We start from the raw sequence: 25,743 nt of genomic DNA on the forward strand, positions 1-25,743 counted from the left end.
GATTTGTTGGGTTTTTTCCTTTTTATAACAATTTTTTATGACAAATGTTATATGTTGATAGCGCTTTGACATGATTTTTTTGTTGTAATTTGCACTATAGAAATAAAGTTCAATTGAATTGAATTAAATGACACTATTTTCATCTTCCTTTGAAATTATATTTTAAAACGTATGCCTGATTATGTTAAAACTATTCGGACAACATTTTTGTTTGCTTTTAGCTCCAACTGCAAAATAAATTAATTTTAAAGTGTTGAATTACATCTAATCGTGCAATGATTTTTTTTAATACATGAAAAGTTAATATAATGATGTCAGTAAATGTTCTTTTTATGATATTCATTGTAAGACCATTAAACCTTTTACATGTAAGCACACAAAAAGTTTTTGATTTCTTTACAGGATTGGATTTGGAGTAAGCTTTTGTCTGAGCATTTTTATTTTATTTTTTTACTTTTTTTTAGCACTGATGTAGAAAAGACTTAACACAAAAAGACTATGTTTTATTGATTAATGAAATGTGTTGTATGGAAACATTAAAGACAAACAAGTCAAAGGTGTAAAGATTTTATTGCTATAGTAACTGGAAACCTCAGTGCAGGTGAAGGACGGGTTTGTTCTTCTGTACAAGGTGAGAAAGCTTTAACAAAAAGGGACAGGAAGTGTTTAAAGTGCATTTTATGGCATTCAGTCAGCAGCACCGCGATACATTCACCAAATAAATACACACAATAAATTATGGCAGAGCTGATGACAGTGACTGAGAGTACAGGCCTTACACACAGTCCCCTACTTAAGGTACGTACATTTAACGCTCACATTCACCCACTTTGACCTTTTTACACAGTAAGATCTGTGTATTTAGTTTTTTTGTTGTAAAATTAACCTTAAATAATGTTTAAGGGCCAAAATGAGCAGAACAACCATTGCCAGGGCAACAAAAGCAAGGCAGGAAAACGTGCAACTTAGATAAAGGAAGGTCAGAGGGTGTGGAGAGGGACAGAATAAGCTGTGTAATTGAGCTGATTGTCACCATGGCAACAAAGAAGAGTTTAGAGGAAAATGGTCTCGTTATTGTTTGTAAACAGTTCAGCTTGTTATTGAGGAGTGATTCTTAGTTCATGAAGCCAAGAAGTGCTGACTTAGCTGCTTAGAAGCAGACCTACAAACAACAACAACATGAATGCAATCATTGTAGCTCCAGGGCCCTGTACTATGAAGCTGGATTTCCCCTTATGGAGGTGACTTCAGGAATAACCCCATGTGTTCCATACTATGACTTCATCCATTTACAAATGTAGTGCAGTCCACCAGATGATTACATTATTTTCCAAGAGAACTGATTGGTCAGGAGGTGGTGCATTTATACTCCCTGATTTTTTTATCAGGAACATTACCTGCTCCGGCTCAAGTTAGCCATTCAGTATAAGTTGCTATGGTGATTTACCCCAGTAAGAAGTTAACCAGCATAATAGTACAGCACACACAGAATACATCCTGAAATGACCTCCAAAAGAGGAAATCTTGCTCCGCAGCAGGTTAAGTTTAGGCTAAATGATCAGCGAGTATTAAAATCCCGCCTCCTGACCAATCAGTTCCCTTGGAAAATGACCTGGTCATTCTTGGTAGATCCTGATTGGTGCACGAATTGTACGCTGTGAGTTTAGGAGAGAAAGAATATTTATGGATAAATGCAATCCTTTCATTTACCTAATGACATTCTATTGGAAATATATAGATTTTTATCTGATAGACTGACCAACATTAGTCAGCTGATGGAGTCATACATTACAAATGTAACACACTACAGTCGCTCTCGTACCGCAGACTGTGTGCATTCCACTGAGGTTTAGGTTCAGCCATCCAGCACATTATAAAACATTAGTGGTTGTACTGATTTAGAGTTTTCTTGTACAGTCTCATAATGTTTAATAATCTCTCTTTGGATGGGTCGTATACAAGACAGGAAATGTATCGTTCATTCATTCATTGGGTCTGTTCATAACTCCTGGATCTTTAGGAAGTCTGTACCGTCCCATAAACTTAAGCAGGGTATGACATTTGTACATTTCATATTTTGATCATCTACAAAAACTGTATTTTGTGGCACAGAGAAGGCTCCGCCCCCAAACGTCTGCGCTTTAATAAAGTGTAACTGCCTGTTCAGAGTTCTGAACGTTATTAGTGCATAATCTCACAATTTTACACATTAACAGCCTGTAATTTTCTGTCAGCGTTTCTTCCGTCTTGGCAGTTGCTGCAGCAACAGTGTTGCTTTAGGCCTGGATTATTAATTTGAATTCTTTGTATTTGTTGAGAATAATTGTCTGCTTCTCCATGTTGATAACCAGCTCGTAGTACAGCTGGTCTGGATCATAAAAGTTTGGTTAGGTCAAGAGGAGAGATATCCAGGATATTATTTATCCAGCTTTGTAGTACAAAGCCATGGAGTCAATTTCAACTAAATTTCAACGTTGAAAACGTGTTTTAATCTACCAAACTGTAACTAATATAATCAATGTAGCTTTCTCCATCCTCAATGAGAACTAATAACTGTGGTCAGAGAGCTGATGTGTGTTACTGTCTCCAATTAGCATACTGTGTGTGTGCGTGATCTGACAATAAGACGCCTTTGAAAGGACTGTCTGACATCTGTAAAAAGGTCAACGTGTTGTCTGTTGCTTCTATATGTTTTGAGCAGGAATAATCTGATCACACAGAGAGCTTCTACCAGTTGGTGTTACAGTTTGACCGGTCAGCATGTTATCCGGTGATTGCTCACTGACCCGCTGAGCAGTCAGACAGTGTTACTGTTCGACTAGTTCATGTTTGATCTTGTGACTGATTGTTATTGAGTTGTGATGACGTAGCGGTCCGTATTGATTTTAACACTGAATGGGTATTAGACAGTCACCAATTATAATGATGACCAGTTGAACTGATACACCAACAGGTAACCTCTCTGTATGTTGCACTATGCGTCCCTAAGTAAGGCACTGTGTGCACCATCAGCACAGCATTTTTCTGTCATGTTCAATGTTTGTCACTGTTTGAAGGAAAGTCCAAATAAATACAGACCTCAGGTCAGATCATAGAGTTCAAAACAAGAACACAAACACTAAAAAAACAAAAATACTAGCCCAAGTCCCTGTGTGCTGGTACCAGGGAAGGTAAGGCCGCTATCTTCACGCTTTCACGCTCCTTCAGGTCCAACAGACCGCACTCTTCTCCTCTTTTTGTCGTTTTCTCGGCGCCGCCCCAACCTGACCTTCTTTTTCCTCTTAGTGGCAGCTTTAAACGGCGGGTCTTTGTAGACTCCGGCCTTGTTGGTCTCCTGGGGGAGGTTTTCCTGGTCCAGGGTGAACCTGTCCTCGAGGTCCTTGGTGGACTCGATGGGTTTTTGGTAAACTGCGTTCCCACTGAAGGTTTGGCTGGGCACATGCGAAGCTCGCTGGTTGTGTGCCGTGTGCACTTCCTCCAGCAGCTCCTGCAGCCACATGCGGCGCTTAAACTCCTGCAGGGAGCGGCCTTTGTCGTGCATCAGCTGAGCGTGACTCACTGACCTCCGCCTGACAACAGACACAGATAAAGCGTCAGTCAGAGCAGTACCAAACCACAGTGATCTAAATCACATACACAATTAATTCATGAAAACAGGAAGTGACCCAAATTAAAGGAAATATTAAATACCTGAGTATGCGTTTTTCAATTCAGTGTTAATTTGGTCTACTATTTCTCTGTTTTTATATTTATTTCTATCATACATAACTATGTATTGGAAATTACATGTATGTTTATATTCATATATTTATGTGTGTATATTTACATACATACATGCATACATGTGTAATTAGGCTTCAAAATTTCCCATAAATATTTATTTCACAAAATTATTTTCAATATTCTTTTTTCTATCTTTCATATCATCAGAGTTGTTTTACTGCCACCATGTGGTAAGTTCTGGCTTTGGTTTCAAATTCTGTCTTACTCTCACTTAGAAAGCGGATCAGGACTCATTTTTCTGTAAGATCCCATCCTGTCGACAATTAAAATCCTTCCTGCTTCCTCATAGGAAGCCATTTGGGGATGAATGTGTTGAGGCACACAGGGCAACAAGTGCCCTTTAACACATGTGCTCTGTGACCGCGCGCAAACCAGGCTTGACCCAAACACGAGTGTCATTCCTTTCCGAGCCCGATGAGTATCCATCCTGTACTCTCACTGACACAGTGTGACTCCCAGTGCACACATTGAGGATTGCACATTTATTTATTGTTAACTCATTGACTGCCAAAGACAGCTAAAGACGTCTTTTGGTTTAGTAACGCAGACTGCCAAAAATGTCTAAAGACTTCAATTGTGTTTTTCAGCTGGGGTTGCTAGGAGATAGTGTGACGAAGCTGCCCTGTGAATATCGAGCCTGTACCATAATGTAGTGACCAACCGGTGATATGTAGGTGGCAGCAGTGCACCTCTGGATAAGAGATCACTGTTATGGGCAGAGCTCAGAGGGAGAGGAAAATAGTGTACAAGACAGAAAATGGCGCTACGAGAGTTGATGCTGAAGTTCCCACCAGCTCACAGCAGCGCACACTCAACCAGAACATGTGTAGAACTAAGTGGACTATTGAGAGTGGGGCGATGGTGAGAGAAAACAATCAAAAAACAGGGCAAGCGGTGAGACTTGGCATGTCCGGGATGAGGAGGAACTTTTGTGTGTGGAGAATGACGGGGGGAGAGACTTGGAGGAACGCTAAAATACAGTAAGAAAACCATTCAATTCTGACCTTGACAGCAAAATAATAATAATTTTGCTATCTAAAGCTAAGTCTCAGTGTTGTTTTTGTAGTTTTATAGTAGGAAACTAATGTTGAGGTGTCCCAAAAGAAAAAAAAAATAGCTTCAAAGTCACTAATAGGTTTTTTCAGAAAAAGTCTTTTTTCTTAGATTTTTGTCACAAACTGGCAATTATTTTATCTGATGAAACTAGAGAGTCTAATCTTTCAGAATCTGGTTTCAGATCTCAGATTGTCATAATACAGAATATTCTGTGGGTCTTAAAAAATCTGTGAAAATCATCTAAAACGCCTGGCAATATGGGGTTGGCTGCTCTGAGAAGAGCTAGATGTATGCTATTTAATCTCTTTTAGCTGAATCAGACCCCTTAAGGTCTGTGTTTGGTACCTGGGGCTGTATGTTTGCCACCACTGACCTCCAGTCAAGTCACTTTTCACTTAAACTATTATATAAAGCTAATTTGTACATTGGTAATCATCAGAGGTGTAAAGAGCACTGATATATTCTACTCAAGTAGAAGTACTGTTACTTGATTTAAATTACACTCAAGTACAAGTAAGTCATACATAAAATAGTCCAGTACAAGTAAAAGGTAGCTCAAGTAAATAGTACTCAGAGTAAAAGTTACTAGTTACTTTAATCCCCACCACCACATTCATTGTTGGTAATAAATCTAGCCACGGTTCCCTTGCATACCGTAAACATCTCATGTATAAACTTAAAAAGGAAGAAACCAAAACTAACACAATTGGAACTTAATTTATTTTCCACAAAGGGATCTGTACAAAATAAAAGGTTTGTCAAAATGTACAATTATTTTTAAAGATAAATACCACCAATAACAGATGCTTTGTCCTCATGGCTTAAATAGTGCTCGTAGGATCTCGATTGTTGTCTGGTCATTTCATTTTTTGCAGTTTCACAATGCCTGTTGCTCATTTTAAAACAAAAAAATAATAATTTACTTGATTTTGAAATATACTCAAAAAAGTACCAGTAGACATAAAAGCAACTCAATTACAGTAAGTACTTACAATCAGTTACTTTACTGTAGGTGTGTGCTTCATATGATTGTGGTGTATAAACAGTAAGGATGAGTAGATATTCTGTAATTTACCCAAATATATTTATACTTGTATTTAAAGCGCTGAGTGTTCAGTGTGAGGCTGGATAATTCAACGGTTCACTCCAGAAAGAGTGAAACAAAGTGAAGTCAGATGTTCCTGAGCTGTCCCTCACTTTGGATGTTTGTGTTTGAGTCAGCTTCAGCAGCAGAGTGTGTGTTTTACAGCAGATCACAGCGCTGACATGTGAGAGGCAAAAGAAAGCTGCTCTAAACTCTGAGGAGACGTCCCATATACGCATGCATCTGAATCTCAGAACTAATCACATCAGAACATATCAGAACATATCAGAACATATCAGCACCAAGGACTACAATGCAGCAAAGCTCTGTTTCTTCATGACATGAACTGTTCATGAGGATGCACCAGTGTTCATTTTACACACTTTTAAACCAACCCTAAAGTTTTGTTACAGGTGAATGTGTGATGGCTCAATGGCTGATGTGAGAGTAAAGAGTGTTGAAGGTCACTCACAGTCTCTGAGCTTGTGCTGGTTTCCAGTCCACGGAAAGTGAAGAGCAGAGCAGAAACACGGCCACGACCATGGAGCACATCCTCACCTCCTGCGCTAAAGGCTTTAGTCTCTTTATTCCAGCTCCAGGTTGATTAGTTTCTCCTCTTCAGCAGTGGAAAAACACACATGGTCTCCAGAGACGTGTTCCTCCCTCCCCAACAAAGATGGAAAGCTCTCACTCTCTCACTCAAGCATCCTCACAGCTCTCTGTGCTGCAAGTGAGCGAGAGCAGAGAGACTCAGCTTAGAGAGGAAGCAGCAGCCCAGCCCTCTCTCACACACACACACACACACACACACACACACACACACACACACACACACACACACACACACACACACACACACACACACACAACGAAGCAGAGAGTGGAGTGCACAAATATGTCCAGGTGCTGTAGCCCCCACCAACACACACCCTCGCTAAAGGGCAAATGACACCAGTTTTCACATCTTGTGTTTTTAACACCATCTTATTCAATGAAAAAAAAATCTTGCTGATGTCGGTAATAAAAGTGCTAAATGATGTTCAGTTTGTCTGTAATCTTTAAACTAGCATGGTATTTTCCACTCCTGCTGAGATCCAGCAGTCTGACTGTTACCTCAGCCCACGAGTGATATGTCCATGGAAGTTAGAATTTCTAGATGATAGGGCACTCACAGGTTTTTAATATATACTGGAGCTTGATCATTAAGAGCTTTGTAAGCTACAAGAGGATTATAAATTCTATTCTAGATTTTACGCCAATGAAGGGAAGCCAAAAAGCCTTTTCACACTCTCAGAAATCTTGTTCTCATCCAGATCTCGTGTGTGAGGTCAAAGGTCATGAGGTGTAAACAAGGCTGGACTGGGACCAAAAAGTAGCCCTGGTATTTTTGGCCATAGTAGCCCACCGCCATACAATACGCAAAAGCACACGGCACATGAGAAGATATATATACACATTGTATTGTTTCAAAAATTAAAATAAGGTGTAGCAGCCTATATGGAAGAAAGTAACCAGTTGAAAGTTTCATATGCTGTTTTAATACTTTAAAGACGCTTATCTTTAGAGAGCTGACCACAGTGTCACAATGTTGAATGGAAAGTGGATGTCAAATGATAAAATGATAATATAATATATCGATATATTCAATTCTATCTCTCTCTCTCTCACACACACCATGGTGACCACCTCCAAACCAGCAAAGACAAGGTTGTAAATAAAACTCTATAGACTCAGTATTATGCATGTATTGAGTTTGACTGAATATAATGAGTCTTGTTATAATTTACAAAGTTGAGCATTTGTACACTTTAGCCTCTCTAATAATGTTACTCTTTTCTGTTTTAATTTATTATTATAATTACAAACATCCCAAAACATTTTTATTCTTAATTCCACGAGCTATCACCTAGACAGTCCAGACAATTTTTCTGACTGCTTGGATTTGAGCTCTTTCTGCCAAAAAATATCCTTTCCCCCTATTATTTTACACTTTCATCCATATTTTGTCATTTCTTTAACCTTTTTTTGTCATTTCCTTCAAATACGCTATCTTTTGCCCAATAAGTACATTTCCTTTTCAATATACAGTTTCCTTTTTTCCCTATACTTTGCTTCTTTTTGTTCCACATTTTCGCCCTTTTTCACTATTGTTTGCCACATTTTGCTCAATAAAGCTACATTTTGCCATTAAATATCAACTGTTTCCTCTTTTTGCTACTCTTTTCTTGCAACATTTTTGTCACATTTGGACCATTTTATGCCACCTGTTACTTATTTTTTGTCACTTTACTTACACTTTACTCATCGCCGGTCACAGACTTTATCACCATTAGCCTCTGTTGCTGAGTTGACCCCTCCCAGGTTGTCTCTCAGCCCAACAGCAGCCGTGGTGGTGACTTTAGTGACTTTATCGCTTTGGCCCGCTGTTTCTCAGTGTTCCCTGGGCGTTTTTTCTGTCCATTTTTTCCTGACTACTTGGTAAAGTTAACAGACAGTTTGCCCCGTCGCGCCTATGAGGTCCTGCCCCAGCCTGGCTCATGTAGTGATTGATAGCACCGTCAGGGCTCTCTGAGCCAATAATTGATTGACAATGACAAACAATAGACCAATAATATGTGTTGATGGCCGCTGGCCACACACTGTTAGCTAATGATGAGTGGCCCAATAAGAGAAAACATAGCACACAGGACCGGCTCACTTTGGGTTGACGGCCCACTGGGCATTGCCCGTTATGCCAAATGGCCAATCCATGCCTGGGTGTAAACTAAAAAAAAATTGAAAACACTAAACACTTGAAGTCAGCTCTTTTCGCTCAGAGAATCAAATCTTTGCACTGAATCAGAACACACAAATGCTTTGTCTCCATTAACCCAAATATTGTGAGTTCTCTGAGAGGCTTTTGTTCATACATACAACAGAGAAGTAAAATCTGGAAAAACTCACCAAAAGCCAAACAAAGGAAAACACTCAGGAATCAAATGATCCAGTAAGGAGGAAACGGAGGAATTGACAAACCCATGATGTTACGGACTACATGGGTTATGAAGACGGATTAAGAAGGAGGAAGTTACAGCTTATCCAGGATTTCATGACTTTACAGTTTTTCTTGATTGTTTACACACATTTTCCAAAAGCATGCCTCATACTCTCAGAACTCCCCACACAAATAAAAAATAAAAAAAAACTCATAATGGGCAAAACTTCTACAAAAAAGTGTTTAGTTCAATATTACACTTACTACAGACAGTACATCGATAGGTGTGTTGTAAAATATTTTTGAAAAATCACAGGCAATGTTTTCCTTGACCAAGCAGCAGGGGACATACCACCTGTGACGTGCCGTCAGGGTAGGCAAGGTAGGCAGTGCCTACCCAAGGGTGAAATGATATTTTGATTATTTGTTTTAATTATAATATAATTTTTTTTTTCATTTCCAATAGCCTACAGTACCTATAAGTTTGAAAGTGCCCACGTCAATGACAATGTACCTGAGCTGCTCTGATCTGGTGGAATGAGTGTGCTGTGTAGAGTGATCAGGAATGTGATCACATGGGCAGTGTTTTAGGGGCTAAGGGTTACATGTTGATGGATGAAGCCGTGTTGAGTAATCGCTGCACACATTGTGATGTTCCCTCCGCACAGGCCACAGACTTCAACAATTGCATTGGCCAATGACATTCCTTACACTCCTTCATTTTTTTGTGAGATTGAATCCAACCTCATCAATAAAGATGAGGCTCAAGGACTCTCCAAAACACACAGGACAATATCAGAAATCAATGTGGAATGGTCACTATTGTGAAGCACAATCATTATATTACAATACAGTACAGACCCTTAAACCAGCTCATCCCTTCTATCTCACACCACTCTTTCCTCCCTATCAGTCATTACAGGAACTGATCTCACCAACCACTTCAACAAAATCCACCTCACAACCTGATCCTCTTGCTTTCTTAAGATAACAAGGAACTTTGAAAGAAGATGAACTTTTCTTTTGAACTGGAGGAACACAAACAACGGCTGGGGATGAAATCTGCAGGGAAGAAGGACGACACGAACAACGATGGAGAGGAGGAGGAATAAAAAAAGACAACACTGACTACAGGTGAGAATAAATCCTACATAAAAAAGGACAAAAAAATTGTGCTCAGAAGAACCCGACTGTTTGACCAGAGAGACAAGCTTTGATGTAAATTTTCTGTGTTCAAAACAGGGGAAGGGACCTAGATTTGCAAACTGCTTCTCTCGTCTCTTTTTTCGGCATGTACAAAACAAACAAACAAAAAAAAAGGAATAACAAAACTTCTGTGAATGCAACCATGTCGGAAATAAACTGAATATTAAAAAAAAAAAAAAACAAGTCCCGTCGCTTTGGCTCTGCCAACTTAAACCTTCTCAAACCCATCACTAAATCAATGCACCAAACTTTGGGGGACCTAGCCTTCTCCATCGCTGCCCCAACCCTTTGTAACTCACTCCCCATCCACATCATAAACTCAGACTCACCTACAAAAAACTGCTCAAAACTCACCTGTTTCAGCTCGCCTACAACCTACAATAGCACTCCCATTCTTTGTTTGTTTCAATTTGTAAAGCATCTTTGAGTTCCTTGAAAAGCTCAATATAAGACTTATGTATCATTATTATTATTATTATTATTATTATTATTATTATTAATAATAATATATGTATAATTTTTACAGCGCTGAGAGTATGCATCAATTGTGGGATTGTATAAAAATTACTTGCACATAGTTATATCACAATTATTTGACTCTTTCTAATTTGCATTCAAACGGCACCTTCATCCTCAGAATATTTCTGTGCAAGACACAGTCTAGTGTTGATAAGCTTACCCTAAAGTGTTTTTCAATTATCTCATTGTTTTCTATTATTGTTCTTTGGTATATTTCGTACTGTTATGAAATAATTTTCTAGGACTATGTTCATGATTTCAGTTTTTTGTTTAGGAGACAGAAGACATTCCCAACCACCTTGTGTTGGTCATCTTTCAGTTCTGCAATAGAAATAGGAAAATACTGTTAATACTGTGTAGGAATACAAAGTAGGCATACATTTCCCAAATACATGAAACATGCTTCATTTTTACAGTTCTACAGAACAGTCCTCGGGTAAAACTGCGCTCTTGTACTTGTACTGTACTCGTACTGTACTGTATTAATATGCAGTACTGCAATTTTGTAGTAAGAATGGATTGCTTACCTATTCTCCTTTTGGAAAGTCGGGCTGATGGATGCTACCGTGTACCAGCTCACATTTGGCTGTACTCTTTGTCCAGCCTCCCTCGTTGTTTGACCATGGTTGACCACAGATTTGATCTGATCAATGCATAAAACCAGATGCCTGTAAGAGGAACCTGGCTTTCCTCTTATCACACTAACTTTATTGATTGATACATTTACCCGACGACATCCTAAAGATTTTTATTTGACGGACTGACTGACATTTGTCAGCTGATAAAGCCTGAGTGTGTTAGGTGCTCTATGACCAATTTATTTATAAATTCATGACTTAATTCATTCAAGTATTCATATATGGTGACGCAGAGAGCCTCAGTCCAGTAAGATAACACAGGCTGTATAAAATACAAATATTGTCGACCTTATATTGTAGGCTGAGCTGCTTGAACGCAGCATCAAAGCCACAGACAAGGTGCCTTAGAGTGAAACTGATCAGTGTCCATATATCTTCCAAAGAATTATTATTTTATAATTTCACTAATTTAAATGCATTAACATTAATCAATTATCTGTCAGCATTCTTTCATTCCTGCTTTTTCTGCAGCAACAGCGTTGTCTTTGTCTGTATTATGGATTGTAATCATATTTTTTAATTATTATTCCTCATTTGTGATGTAAGTTGCTCTGCACTCTGTGTTTGTGATTGGTCTGACGCTGCTATCTCCACATCTTTTATGTGAGCTTACACGTAGCCAGACTGAAATTAGCTGGCTTACACTAAAGGCTGGGATACACTGTGCGATTTTTTGAATTGTTGTACTCAGCTCCAGCTCAAACTGTGCGACTCGTGTGCAGAGCCAGAATGTTTGCAGCTCACGATTCATGTTCTCACATGCACTGTACTGACCAACACTCTGACACGACCTGACTGCTCACACTGTACGTTCCTACACGACACGTCGGGGTCTTGTTACTGGAAATTCAACGTACAATTTAGAAGAAGAAGAAGAAGAAGAAGAAGAAGAAGAAGCGGCACCATTAAAACAGATGAAGAAGAACTCGGAAGTGGACAGACACTAGTAAATCTCAGCAAAAAGAGCTTTAAAAAAGAAAAGATGGCAATGAGATGGACCAGGAACTGGCTGGACAGACGTGGGCAGTACAGTCTGTCAATTTTACAGCAGTTCTACGGTGTTCCTGCATGCGCAGTGTGAGAGTTTAAGGTAAGCCAGTCTGTGGCACTGCTTCAACTGTGAGATACCTTCATGAGGAGCGACTGGATTTCAAACATGTTTGATTTTGTTACGACCATATGATTGCTGATCGGGAGCTGGTCGTGAGGTGTTATACTACACGATGCACGACACACGATCCAGGAGAGACTTGCACAATCCCAAACAATAGACGCACAAGTCGAAAATTGGCTCAAAATGGGTCAAAAATCACACAATGTCTGCCTGCCTTCAGTGAAAGTGTTGATAACCTCCTCCGTAGGACAGGTGCTCTGTGACTGAGAATGTTTGGTTACGTGAGGCCCGCTAACGGAAATACAGTATATTCCGGATATAATTATCCAGCTTCAGAGGACAGACTGTAAAGTTTCACATTTCACAGTTCTGACTGAACTTCATCATATGTGACAAATTGTAGTTTCATTTTTATTCTTTAACAAATATGTCAGTATATTTTTATATAGTTTTTCTTATGCATTTGTCATAATTAGTCATTTAATTAGTATTTGTCACTTAAATAACATGGTTGACGACAACTATGACGTGTGTGTGTGTGTGTGTGTGTGTGTTTTGAGCAGCAACAGTGTGGGCTCCGTGCAGTGCAGCGTGAATCAAAAGCAGCTTTCCTGGCTCCACACACTGCTGCTGCCAGGAAATGATTTTTTCTCTCTGCAGGTAAAGACTGTGACTGTGGTGAGCTGCTTTTTTCCTGATGTGAATGTGTTTTTATTCCACTCTCTGGAGACGCAGTGAAACTGCAGGGGGTCTCCTGTGTGTGTGTGTGTGTGTGTGTGTGTGTGTGTGTGTGTGTGTGTGTGCGTGCGTGCGTGCGTGCGTGCGTGCGTGCGTGTGTGTGTGTGATGAATGCTTGTAAAATAACCTTGCATTGACTCTACTGGGGGTTTAACTTTTCTACTTGTAACCAGAGGGACGGCAAGGGTTCCTTTTTTATGTGTTACATATCATCGCATGAGGCAAGTCTGGCAAAAATATTAACTGAGGCTGGAGTGGTAACAAAATATATCTTTTAATAATCTTCAACAATATTAAAAATACTACTTTTATTAAAGAGATGTTTTAAAAGCTTGACACAAACAATAATAGAACTTTGCCAAACAAGGTGAAGTTTAGAAAACTAAAATACGAACAAATGTAACAAACTTAAGGTTAGTAAATCAACCAAAAACAAACCAAACGTTAGAACAAGTGAACTAAACCAAACTAATAAGCTGAACCTCACTATATTCGGGTAAAGTGCCATGGTGCTACGTTTGGGGTAAAAATGTCATGATCCTAAATTATTTTTAGAGCAAACTGAGAGCTATTTTAGACACAATCAAGGAATATGTATGTTTAGAGGAAACAGAGCTATTTTGGACACGATTGGGCGAATTGTGAGCTTATTGAGCAGCAGCGGCCAACTTTCACACTTGGAAACCTGTTTCCCACAGGGGCTTAGGGCGCATCACGAGAGCAGCATTTCCCCCTCGATGCAAGCTCCATAGATACCATTTAGCGCCTGACAGTACAGCCTAGGAGCCCCAAACTCGCAGACGCTACTGCGAGCACACCTGCTTGTGATGCTGCTAATCGGAGGGTGTGGCTAAGAAAGCTTCTGGGAGACGGGTGTCAGGGCAAAATTGTTAGTTATGTTTATTAACATATTTACTCATAGACCTTATTCTTTTTAAGGCTTTAAGTTGAGACTTTTCATTTCTGCTGTCTCATGTTTTCTGCTCTCTTCTCGAGGTCAGCTTCCCAAAACACATCTTATCCCTCAGACACAGAGGCATGACACACTCACATGCCTACACACACTCACATAGTCACACATACACACCCAATACACATCCATTCATACACACAAACACCATACACGCACACACCTCCAACACTCACGACAATCAGGAGATACCAGAGAACTGGTTGTCTTGCCTTTTTGCTCTGCCACGAGCATTTTGCCTTTCATTCTTTCAGGATGGAAGCTTCTTTTTTACCCCTTTTTATTTAGTTTTATAATAAACCTTTTTTATAAAATCATCAATGCCTCGCCTGGACCCCATCATTCAACCAGAGCAATAAATCATGCCTCCAAATGAGGTCAACCGCAAATTTGCCGTGACACGGGGATGATGCGTTCGCGTGCTGTATACCGGTGGGAAGCGACGACACTTTAACCTCCTGGTTACATGCTCAACAAATGTGAGAGTAACTCTGTTCATATTCCTCACATCTTTCAGCATGATGGAAGGAATATGAAATGGCCGCTGCACAGAATGTTGGAGAAAGCCTTTACAGATGTGGAGGAGATACTTTACGGTCTAAAGATGTGAAGTTACAGTTGTAAACAAACCCAATGCAGTTTGAACCACATCTGTTTTTAGAAATAAAACATTACCTTTCTCGTCTGTGGAAAAGTCACAAAAACTTTTACCTGATTTTTATTAAAAGTCAAATCTTGGCAAAAAATATGTTTGATGTGCACCACCCTCTCAACTTGAACAATGAATGTGATGATAAACTTTAAAGAAAGGCTGGTTTTAGACCAGGGATGCCAGGGTGAAATTAATCAGCTGCCCAACACTGACTCAATACATGGATATGCTGCTTGAATTTATTAATGAAGTCCTACACATCAAAAAGAAATAGCATTGGCACCACAATAGCCTCACAATGAAGCCTACAATTACATAGCAGCCTAAAGCAAGTTACCCTCTAAAAACGTAACATTGTCCTATCCATGCAAGTAGCCTACATTTATAAATTAGAAATGCAACAATATAGACTAGGTGCCAACAAAACACATTTCCTATAAATAACACAAGTGTAAACTGTAAATTACTTTAATCGTATTTATTGAAAGCTTGCAGATGAAAACATGCCAATGCATAAATATGCCAATTAAAAGAAGGCCATGCCAAGTAGGTCTATACGAGTCACAGAAAGTGCCAGAATAAAGCAATCCAACAATAAGCCAAGTGACTGAACATCCAAGTGACTGAACATTGAGGCGTGCAGGAAAGATTGTGGCCGACCCCTCCCACCCCGGTCATAAACTGTTTCAATCTCTCCCTTCTGGTAGGAGGTTTCGGTCCATCAGGACCAGAACCTCCAGACACAAAAACAGCTTCTTTCCCTCTGCCACCATCCACATGAACACACCCAAGTCACCCACTGAACCCCCCCCCCCACCCGATCACCACCTCCACCAGCTTGATACCTGCTGCACTGTATATATATATTTATATTTATATTTATATTTATCCTATTTATCCTTTATTCTCTATCTATCCTTTATTTATCCCTCATCCTTTATATTTATCATTATTATTATTATTATTATTGTTGCTGGGTTGTTCTTTGTTGTTTTGTTTTTATTTCTTTTATTTCTTTTTGTTGCTTGTTTTGTGCACCAACCACCAAGTCAAATTCCTTGTACTGTCCTCAAAACTGTACATGGCAAATAAAACATTTCTGATTCTGATTCTGATTCTGATCCTGTAGGAATTAGTAAAACAAAAAGGTTCTTGAAAAAATAGCCATATATGACTTATCTTCTTAAAACATTACATTGGCTCAATAACAGTTGGCACATTAACTTTGCCAGTCATCACCAGTAAACTCCAACCCACATTTCCACACATCCATGCTTATGGCACAGCCTACTGTACAGCCTCCATCAGTCAACCACAACCCCTTTTATTCCCTCCCACCCATATCACACAGGATTATGATAAATGGGGAGACAAGCCTTATTCAGCTACATTTTACTTGTCAAAGCTAGACACGTTTTTAACTTTCACCAGCTTAGCTTAGCTCAGCTGCAGCTGAGGCGGGCAGCATCAGACCAACTGACTGATTCCACCAAAATTAAAGGGAACATATTATGCTAGTTTTCACCCATCTGCATTTGTTCTAAGAACCCCAACAACATAGTATCTGAGGTTTATTTTCCCAAACCCACCTTTTTTCTGGAGTTTCAGCCTTCTGAAAAATTACTTTCTGACCAATTCTAAAACCGGGATGTTTGAGTGGGCGTGTCTATAGACGCGAACTCCACATATGACTCCACACAACAGTTGATCACTAGCGACTTTCTTTTGCTATTCACGCACTCTTGTTATTGTTTTCAGCCAAACAAACTGCACATTACAGTAAATCACATGGCTATTAAAGCAGACATTGTGATGGTGAGTCAGAAAAACACTGTTTCTTGAAGTGTATGCGCCGTGCAGCAACAGCAGCTTCAACAACAAAAGCAGCTGTTTCAGCTACTTCAAACACTTGCTTCATTGTTATCATCTCATGTAGAGATTACAGGAATAGTCCATTCAAGGTGATAGTTCTGTGATTCGTGGTTCGTGTTTGGGCTGTTTTTATTGGAACGGGCAGGTTCTAAGATGTGCTTGGGCTGGAAATTGTCAATCTGATCTGGCAACACTGATTCCCGATTTGTGATGTCACAAATGTAGAAAATTTGAAACTGAGCAATTTTCTCTGTGTTATAAGACTTATACAGACCACAAACAAACAACTGGATGGTTTTATTTCACATTTTGTGTGCTGATGGACACAGAAAAAAACAAAAAATTAAGAATGCGCTCTCTCCCATATCAACCACGAGTCGGATGTGATGTGGAATCGGGCCGAGTCCGGCCCGCTGGCCGTAACCATGTTTTACTACCTGTTTTAGACCGTAAACACAACAAGGTTTGATTGATACATATTTGTGTTATTTGTAATGTTCATCCCGTTAAAGACACAAATGGTGAAAAATAACCAAAATCTCTGACACTATCAGTTCATTAAGCCACGCATAAGGAACAGACTGGGGAGGCAGCGTCTTCCTCAGTTCCTCCATTAAAATCCAAACAATCACAGTGACACAGCAGATTTGTGTTACTTTTGAGCTGTTCTCTGGTCATTTAGTTCCTCCTGTGTGACATCCTGGTACTCTCATCAGAGCTATGTATATATCTCTAGCTGCCAGCGGACACTAGGCAAGCCGTACACTCTGGACCGGGGCGCCAGTACATGTAAACACAGTTGAACTAAAGCAGTTTGATCAACATCACACTGGAAACTCCCTGAAATGTGATTGGCCCTTGCCAGCCAAATGCAGTATCTGCATGCTGTATGACCTGCCCCTGCACCAATGTCTCTTTCCTCATCTATGTCAAATGATCAACATTTAAATATCATGTATGCTTTTTATTGATGTTGGCACTAGACACCCTGCCCAAGGACAACAGTTGAAAATTAGCTGTGTAGCTAATACAGACACATTGACAGAAATATTAATACCTGGGTATTTTGGGGTTTTATAGTGTGCCAAATTTAATCACATTTGCTCCTAAAAATCTGGTTAAAAGAAGGCTTTCTTAAACGTTAGGCAACCATCATGTAAACAGCTTAAGCTCTATGTCAGCACAATGAACCAGAGAGTTCAGTGACTATGTCAGGAGATAATGCCTCACTTCATTTGGAGAGTGAAACTATATCAGAGAATGTGTAAATGTTTTGTCTTAAAGTGTTCATCTGGCTGAGTTTCATTTGTACCCAGTTCACCTGAAGTGTGACGCCGTTCCTGTTCATTTTCACTGTTTGTGTTTATAAAGCTGTGATTCAGACCAGCATGGGCAGATGTGGAAACAACCCTAACAGAGCACGCAGAGAGAGCAAACCCCCACCAAGCACCAAATAGCCAGATATTGGCAGGTATCTGGATCAGCATTCCTGATCATGGTACCCTGATCATTCACACTTTAAAGAATTAAAGAATAACCATAACAATACAATAGGTCAAAATGTATGGGTACACCCATTTTTTGAATGGGTGTTAGAGGAAATAACTTAACATAACTGAGTCAAGTTTCATAAATATCTGTGGTCTATGGGTCGGTAAAATAATTTGGATCCCCTCCAAAATTTAATGGCATCTTCCATGTGTAATTAAGTCTGTTTATTCGAGTTAATTAGTGTATAATCAGTTTGGAACAATGAAAAACATTTTTTTAGGCAGATTTAAAGTTGAAGTTTTATCTTTATATGAAGTAATATGAATACATGTGTAGCCCATAGAGCAGAACATTTACATCATTCTCAAACCAAAGGTTTGAACAGACAATTAATAAATAATAATAATAATTAAAAAAAAAATCATATTCCAGGCCTAAAGCACTACTATTACCACTGCAAATCCAGGAAGGGAGAAATGATGGAAGGAAAATGCAAACCATCAATGCATAACATCATGAGATTATACAATACTTGCTCATTGGACAATTATCGGACAGTACTCTAAGTCACTTACACTTTATTACAGCACAGATGTGTTTCTATTGACGTAACCCGCCTCAATTTCCCGCACACTTCCACAGACAAAGATGATGGTGCAAAATTTCCCTCTGAGGATTTTGTGAATGGGACATGCTTCATTCATACAGATCAGTAACCCTACAGAACATGTTCTTGCTCAGGCTATCATTGTTGCCAATAGCGTGCATGAATGAATGATTGAATTAATTAATTAATCGGTCCGCGGATAAGGAGAGTGCCTGACACAGGCTCCATCAGCTGACAAATGTAGATCAGTCCATCAGATGAAAATCTATACCTTTCCTATTGAATGTCATCAAGTAAATGAAAGGATTGCATTTATCCATAAATATGATTTATTTCCTAAGATTTCAGATCAGCGCACCAACTAGGATCTTCTAACAATGGGCAGGTCATTTTCCAAGAGAACTGATTGGTCAGGAGGTGGTGCTTTTATACTTGATGATCTGTTACCCACAACTTAACCTACTCCTGATCATCTTAGCTGTTCAGCCTAAATTACCATGATTATTTAGCCTGATAAGAAGTTAACCACAATTGTTGTACAGGACATAATAAATTCTGGAAGTTAGCGTGATAAGAGGCCCGGAGTGTCATAGATCACTGCAGCTGCTTCATGGTTAGGGAACACTCCACATCGTGGTTCAGGTGTGAATAATAAGTCTGACTGTGGTTCAACGCTTTATCTCCAAATACTTTGTTTTCCATCTACTTCCAGTGTTTGGACAACGCTGCGCTTACATTAGCTGAAGTGTTTTTCCACAAACCACGCCAAGGAGCAGATCCAGACCAAGTCAAACAGGAGATCAGCTTCATGTTTCCAGCAGTTGGCCAAACATGGTTCCTCACATGGTTCCTCAGTTGGTAGATTTATCGATTGCTAAATGCCTTTGGATGTATCTCTGTGTAAAGACCTCCGCCAGAGGTGAGGACACGGAGATCTACATACAGAAACATTGCTAGGGCTTTCAACCCACAAAATTAGCTTTAATGAATGGAAGTGGTAACATTGTTGGTCATGGCAGAAGATGTGTTGATGTTAAAAATTCTCCGGAAGTGTGAGTTTTTTCCACCCTCTGACTCAGAAATTAGGAAGTGAAGGTCAGTTAGGGGTCAGCGCTAAACATGAACCGTCCCGACTGCCTTTGATGGCTTTGTGCGTGCGTGCATGAGTGTGTGTGTGCGTGCGTGTGCGTGTGTGATATATAATAGCCTGTTTTAGTGCCAACAGTAAAAGTCAGACGCCTGCAGACGGTGAGTCGGGAGGTCCGGCTGGGACAAAAGCCTGTTATTGTGCACGCTGGCTCTGCTGCCCCGCTACATTAAATCATTATTTCACAGACAGGAAATTTCTGCCATCGCACAGTTTGCCTGTGAAATATATTCCTGCGATGGAGCGATTCCTGCTTGGCAGAGCACAGCTCTCATCTGTTCACTGCTGGAGTTAATTTCCACTCAGAGCCTTCAGGTTCACACAGGTTCAGTCCGTACAGGAGCTTCTCCGTGCTGCTGCGGAGCCTGAACAAGAAACTGCTAGTTTTCTGTTAAACTTCAACAGAACAGTGAGCTTATTGGAGAACATCCAAGTTCACTTTTGTTCTTCTCTCTTTATGTTTCTCAAACTGCTCTATGATTGGACAGAAAGCCTGTTTGTGTTGTTATTGTCCCAGGACCAATCAGTATCTTGTGTATGTGTGTGAGCTGAATGAATGGTGTGATCTACAGTTTAATCTCCTGAAAGAGTTCCCATGTGTCCCATCATCCTTCTTCATTGACACTGAGTGCTCAGAGCAGCTGCTGTTAGAGTCAATCTGGTTATCATGTTATTCTGTTACTGATTCTAAGCACAGATGATGTACATGTGATGTGTTTTATTGTCTTGTTCATATAAATGTAAACAATGAGTGACAGCATTAAAGACTCACCAGTTATAATGATGACCTCTTGAAATGATACACTCACAGGCACTGACTTAAAGACACTTCTCCTCATCATCATTCAGGGCTTTTAATGATTCTCAGTGCAGCGGCTATTTCATATTCCTTCCAAACATGTGTATTTTTCCAGGTGAGGAAGAAGGAAAGTCAAGGATGATTCGAAGCGTTCCATGTATTTTAGACGGTAAATGTGCTGGGAAAGACTGGGAAAGAACTCAATACCAGAAGCCAGTCCCACATGCTTGGTTAGCTTAGCACATAGCCACCAGTCCCACATTTTTGGTTTGCTTAGTGGGTAACCACCAGTCCAACATGTTTGCTTTATCTTAGCACATAGCAGCGCTGGCTTAACAGGATCAATGGATGAAGGGGCTATGTCCAAAATGTTTATTATACAGATTATTATCATACATTCTTACTTTTCTTGCTCATTAAAAAACATCATAACTCTTAAATTCAATGCCAGCAGGTGTGTGTACGTGTGTGCACATGTATGTGTATGTGCATGTGTGCGCATGTATGTGTGTGTGTTTTAAATAAAATAAAATGAGTGACACACAGTGGTTAGTCTAACCAGCGTGTTGACCCACAGGCTTAGCTGTGGTTGCACGCTGGACGCAGAGCACTCATTAACCATTTGAGCCACTCTTCACTTGTCCAAACAAATAAGCTCTGTGTGTGCATGTGTGTGTGTGTGTGTGTGTGTGTGTGTGTGTGTGTGTGTGTGTGTGTGTGTGTGTGTGTATGTGTGCGTGCATGCGTGCGTGTGTGTGGTCGCCTCGGTCAGACCTTGATTGACTCCATCATGTTCGGTCGGCAGTGACTTTACAACTTGACCATTTACTACGAGAGCGTGGAGCACACCAGCTTCAACCTCAACCCACAGAACATGAAACACCGCCGTGGGTTTTAATGTGTGTTAAAAACTCCCACAACCAGCAGCTCCACTGTGTGTGTGTGTGTGTGTGTGTGTGTGTGTGTGTGTGTGTGTGTGTGTGTGTGTGTGTGTGTGTGTGTGTGTGTGTGTGTGTGTGTGTGTGTGTGTGTGTGTGTGTGTGTGTGTGTGTGTGTGTTGGCAACGGGGTGGTGGTTTCTGGTAATGGTTTGGGGGACAGGTCAGCAGGAGGTGCTGCTCTGTGAGGGAGGGCAGCCTGTGGTTTGAAAGATGCTATGGTGCTGGCTGAGTTCTGGAGCCTCACACATGTTTTTTTCTGTAGGGTGAATCCCTGAGGATTTGGGGTTTTGTGGCTTTTATGGTCAAAAGAGGCTGTGTGCAAAGAAAGAAAAGTGATGTGGAGCAGCTGAACCAATCTGAGCCTTCACAGAGACGCACTTCTCCTTCCAACTGGACTTGCTTCACATGCAGAACAACATGAAGCTGAAATATGTCAGATAGATAGATAGATAGATAGATAGATAGATAGATAGATAGATAGATAGATAGATAGATTACTTGAAGCGAACTGCAGCTTTAAAGTGTAAGTCCACTCTAAAACCACTTTTTTCTGCTGAATTCATATATGATTAGCTATGAAGTAATGTAATTTATTGATCCTGGTCCCACGCTTCACATTTTAGTCAAAGTATTTAAATTTAATATTTTTAGTTGTAAAATGTCAGTGACTGCCTTCTATGGGTTGAATGGTGGTTATTACAACTGAATATTGCTATCAGCTGAGATTAGATCAGTGACTTATTTTTGGGTCAGTGACATCAGTAAATGTCACTAACGGTCACTGTTGGCCCCACCCCTCCTATAAAAGATCAGGGGAAGGACTATTTTCATCCTGTCACAGCCCTTATTGAGCATTAATTGACAGCTCCATGTGGAACTGTGCAGCGCTGTGGGGACAGGGCTGCTGTGACTAGGCGTGTCTTAACTACTCAGGCGCAACGCCCATAATAAAGACTTTTTTTAAAATTTCCCCACTGTGGCAGAGCAGCAAAAACCTCGGAGTGTACTTACACTTTAAACAGTTTAATGTCTGAGTGGAGAAAAGAGTTCCTCTATCGTTCCTTATCACAGGCGGAGCTCCAGCAGCTGGAGAAAGAGCTCTTCTTTCCCTGCAGAAGATTGTGAAGGGGATGGTTTGGTTTGTCCAGAATCCTGCCACAGTTTCCAGAATGTACAATTATTAGCATTTTTGTTAATCTAACCAATAATTAAAGAGTACTTGACACTGATCTGGTGCTAAGCACTGATAAATCTATTGTAGGTGACTTTAACATTCACGTTGATGTCGAAAACAACAGCCTAAATAAATAATTTACCTCACTATTACATTAAATCGTCTTTACACAAAATGTAAACAAACCAACTCATTATCTTAATCATGCCCTGGACCTTGTTATATGATTTACATATTAATATATGTATATATCCTCAAAATCCTATTCTTTCAGATCACTTTTTGTTATCAGTTGAATTCAGAATATCAGCCTGCTTAAACTCTGAGAGAAGAGTACACTATAGTTTTGCCGCCCATTGATTGAATTCAAGACTCCAGCTCCTTCACTGATGTTTATTAACACCGTAGAACTAAGTTCAGACAAACTAAACAGCAGATATCACCTACTTTACAGAATTAGCATTTCTTAGCATCATAGCTAATACACACTGAGTAGAAACTGACCACTAGCCTGCTTCTCAGTCAACGGCAGAATCATTACCCAGTAGCAGTCTTCACAGTCTCACACAATCTCTTTTTAAGCATGAACTTCTTATTTAACTACATTCACAAACTTCTAAATATGAACATCCAGCAGCATGAAGTAGAGAGTAGCAGAGCTGCAGCTGCTCCTCCATCTCTGTGTATAACTTATGTAGTAAACAGGCACTAGCTCCGGTTTAGCTTTTCTAAAGAAAACAAAAAAATATAGCCGCATTTACACTCCCACCTTCACACAAAGTGTGATTCACAATGGAAAACAACTTTACAAATACAACTTTGTACCATTATTGTAAATACACAAATTAACTTTCAAAAGGCAAAATCCCATATAAGAGCTGACTCTGCTTAATCAGCCTCAAGCATCAGTACTGTTTTGTGTACAGACCTTTCTAGGTAAACTGGCTTAGTTGTGTGTTTGCCTTTACTGTTTAGTGTTGTGCCACTAAGTAAAAGTTTCAGTTTTCTGACTCTTCTGTCAGGTCCTTGGAAGACTTCAACAACTTTCGGCAATTTCCACTGGTTTCTTGCTGTGCCATCGTCTTGCAAGAGGACAATGTTGTTTACTTTAGCATTCCTCCTGTCCTTATTCATTTGCTCCTTTTTTTTTGCAGATTCAGCAAATATTTCCTTCTCCACCTAGTCCAAAATTTGTTGGACAAGAACTGAACTCTTCTCCATCGGTTTCAAAGATAAAGATCTTCTCTTTGAACCTCGCCAGGTGGTGGTGAAATTATTGATGATTTCATCATCAGTACATGGTTCGGAGTTAGGGGTTCTGGTCCTAATGGATCATTGAGATTTTCTGTGGTCAAAGGTGGACTATTCACTCTAGCCATTACTTTGTATAGGAAAATTCTTAATGATGTGCTGTCTAGTCTTCCAGCAGACTGGTTTAGGATGAATGTACAAACACTTTTTACGGTTTAAATATGCCTCTCCCAGTCGCCGTCCGCGTGGCTGGAAGCAGTTGTGTTCATAACAAGGTTGCATTCTAACACTTTCCCACGTTCTTGCTCTAATCCTTTCAATAAAGCCGAGAGTTCATTGAGTGCCCTCACAAAGTTTGTACCCTGATCACTCTGCAGCTGATACACATTTGCCCTTATGGCAATAAGGCAGCACAATGCATTGAGGAAGGCATCGGTGGAAAGGTCATCCAACACCTCAATGTGAATGGCGCGTGAACTCATGCAGATGAAAAGGAGCCTGTATCTTTTAATTACCTTCCGTCTGTCTTACACGTATAATGGCCCAAAGCAGTCTATATCACTGTAGGTAAATGGAGGAGTAGCTTCTACTCTCTCTGGTGGAAGGTCGGCCATTTTTTGTTCTTGATTCCGGTTTCTGAGTTTTCTGCATTTGATACATTTGAAGATGAAAAAGGACACTTCACTACTACACTTAATGATCCAAATTCTATTGGCACGTAGTTCACTGATGGTTCTGCATGCACTTTGTTATTTGGCAGACTTGGACTTTCCTCTTTGAAAGGCAATGACATTTTGTAATGCATTTTAGGCTTTTGCTTGACGCCTTCTTTTAACTTTGCCAAAAACCTAATATCTTCTTGTGACAGAACTTCTTCACTGAAAATCAGACTCTAAGACCTTAAGCATATCTGCTGGACTGATCATTTCTTTGACTTGAGTTTGATAAACAAAAAGGACTTTGGACTTGAGCTCAGAAGAGAGCTTAGTGTCTGGCAGAACTTTATTTATGGTGACATGATGGCTGACACCAATTTCATCTTCCGAGTCACAATCAAAATCAGTGCTGCAGCCCATAATACTCCAACCTAGCACAGACCCTTGTGCATATGGCTGGTTTTCACTGTAATAACATATCTGGGAAGTAAGGCTTGTGGACAATTATAGCTGATCAACAATGCAACTTCACAGTTGAGCTCAGGAGACATTTCATCGGCCAAATGCTGTAAGTGTGACCAATTCCTAGCAGTTGTGCTTGTGGGATCTGTTTGCTGGTATGTATTCTCTGGTATAAGTCTTTGGAAGTTTGATTTTAGTGTCAGAGTTAATGCCTCTTACTTGTAGTCCTTAAACCTTTTGGCTATTTAACACCTTTATTTTTTATGTTATTGTAATGGGGGTTGGGGAGGTACTGGGGAAGTTTGAATAACAAAGAATTGACCAAATGTTTATGGAGGGAGAGTAAAGCGACCGTGTGTGAGCACCTCTTAGTTACCAAGGAGGACAGCAACTGCGGAAGTCACACATTTATTAAAAAGATTAAGGTAAAACAGATTAAAATGCCCACAAACTAGAATCAATGTATGCTAAAATCCATTAACGATGTGGGCTAAGGAACGAATAAAATAGGGGAAAAAGTCACTGCCCTCAATAAAGTGCAATGTGCAGCTACGCCCAGGTCCTCCGCTCTCTCTTGTCCCAAGGCGGTAGATACCTCTGGTCACAGGCT

General features: G+C 40.0%; 1 protein-coding gene across 1 annotated transcript; it reads right to left on the reverse strand.

The window, feature by feature from the left end:
* Positions 1 to 625: 625 nt before the first annotated feature.
* LOC114465367 (parathyroid hormone-related protein-like) lies at positions 626 to 6,639 on the reverse strand. The gene is made up of 2 exons (XM_028450338.1): positions 6,396 to 6,639; positions 626 to 3,569 (listed from the first exon to the last, which is right to left on the reverse strand). The coding sequence occupies exons 1-2, from the start codon at positions 6,473 to 6,475 to the stop codon at positions 3,194 to 3,196; spliced, it is 456 nt and encodes a 151-aa protein (XP_028306139.1). The 5' UTR covers positions 6,476 to 6,639; the 3' UTR covers positions 626 to 3,193.
* Between the last annotated feature and the right edge of the window lie 19,104 nt (positions 6,640 to 25,743).

The sequence above is a fragment of the Gouania willdenowi genome, chromosome 6, assembly GCF_900634775.1.
Source record: "Gouania willdenowi chromosome 6, fGouWil2.1, whole genome shotgun sequence".
In the NCBI taxonomy this organism is placed as follows: Eukaryota; Metazoa; Chordata; class Actinopteri; order Blenniiformes; family Gobiesocidae; genus Gouania; species Gouania willdenowi.

Coding starts and splice junctions, on each gene's coding strand:
- LOC114465367 (XM_028450338.1), bottom strand. CDS start 6,475: ATGTGCTCCATGGTCGTGGCCGTGTTTCTGCTCTGCTCTTCACTTTCC. Junction 3,570..6,395: donor CCAGCACAAGCTCAGAGACT/GTGAGTGACCTT, acceptor GTCTGTTGTCAG/GCGGAGGTCAGTGAGTCACG.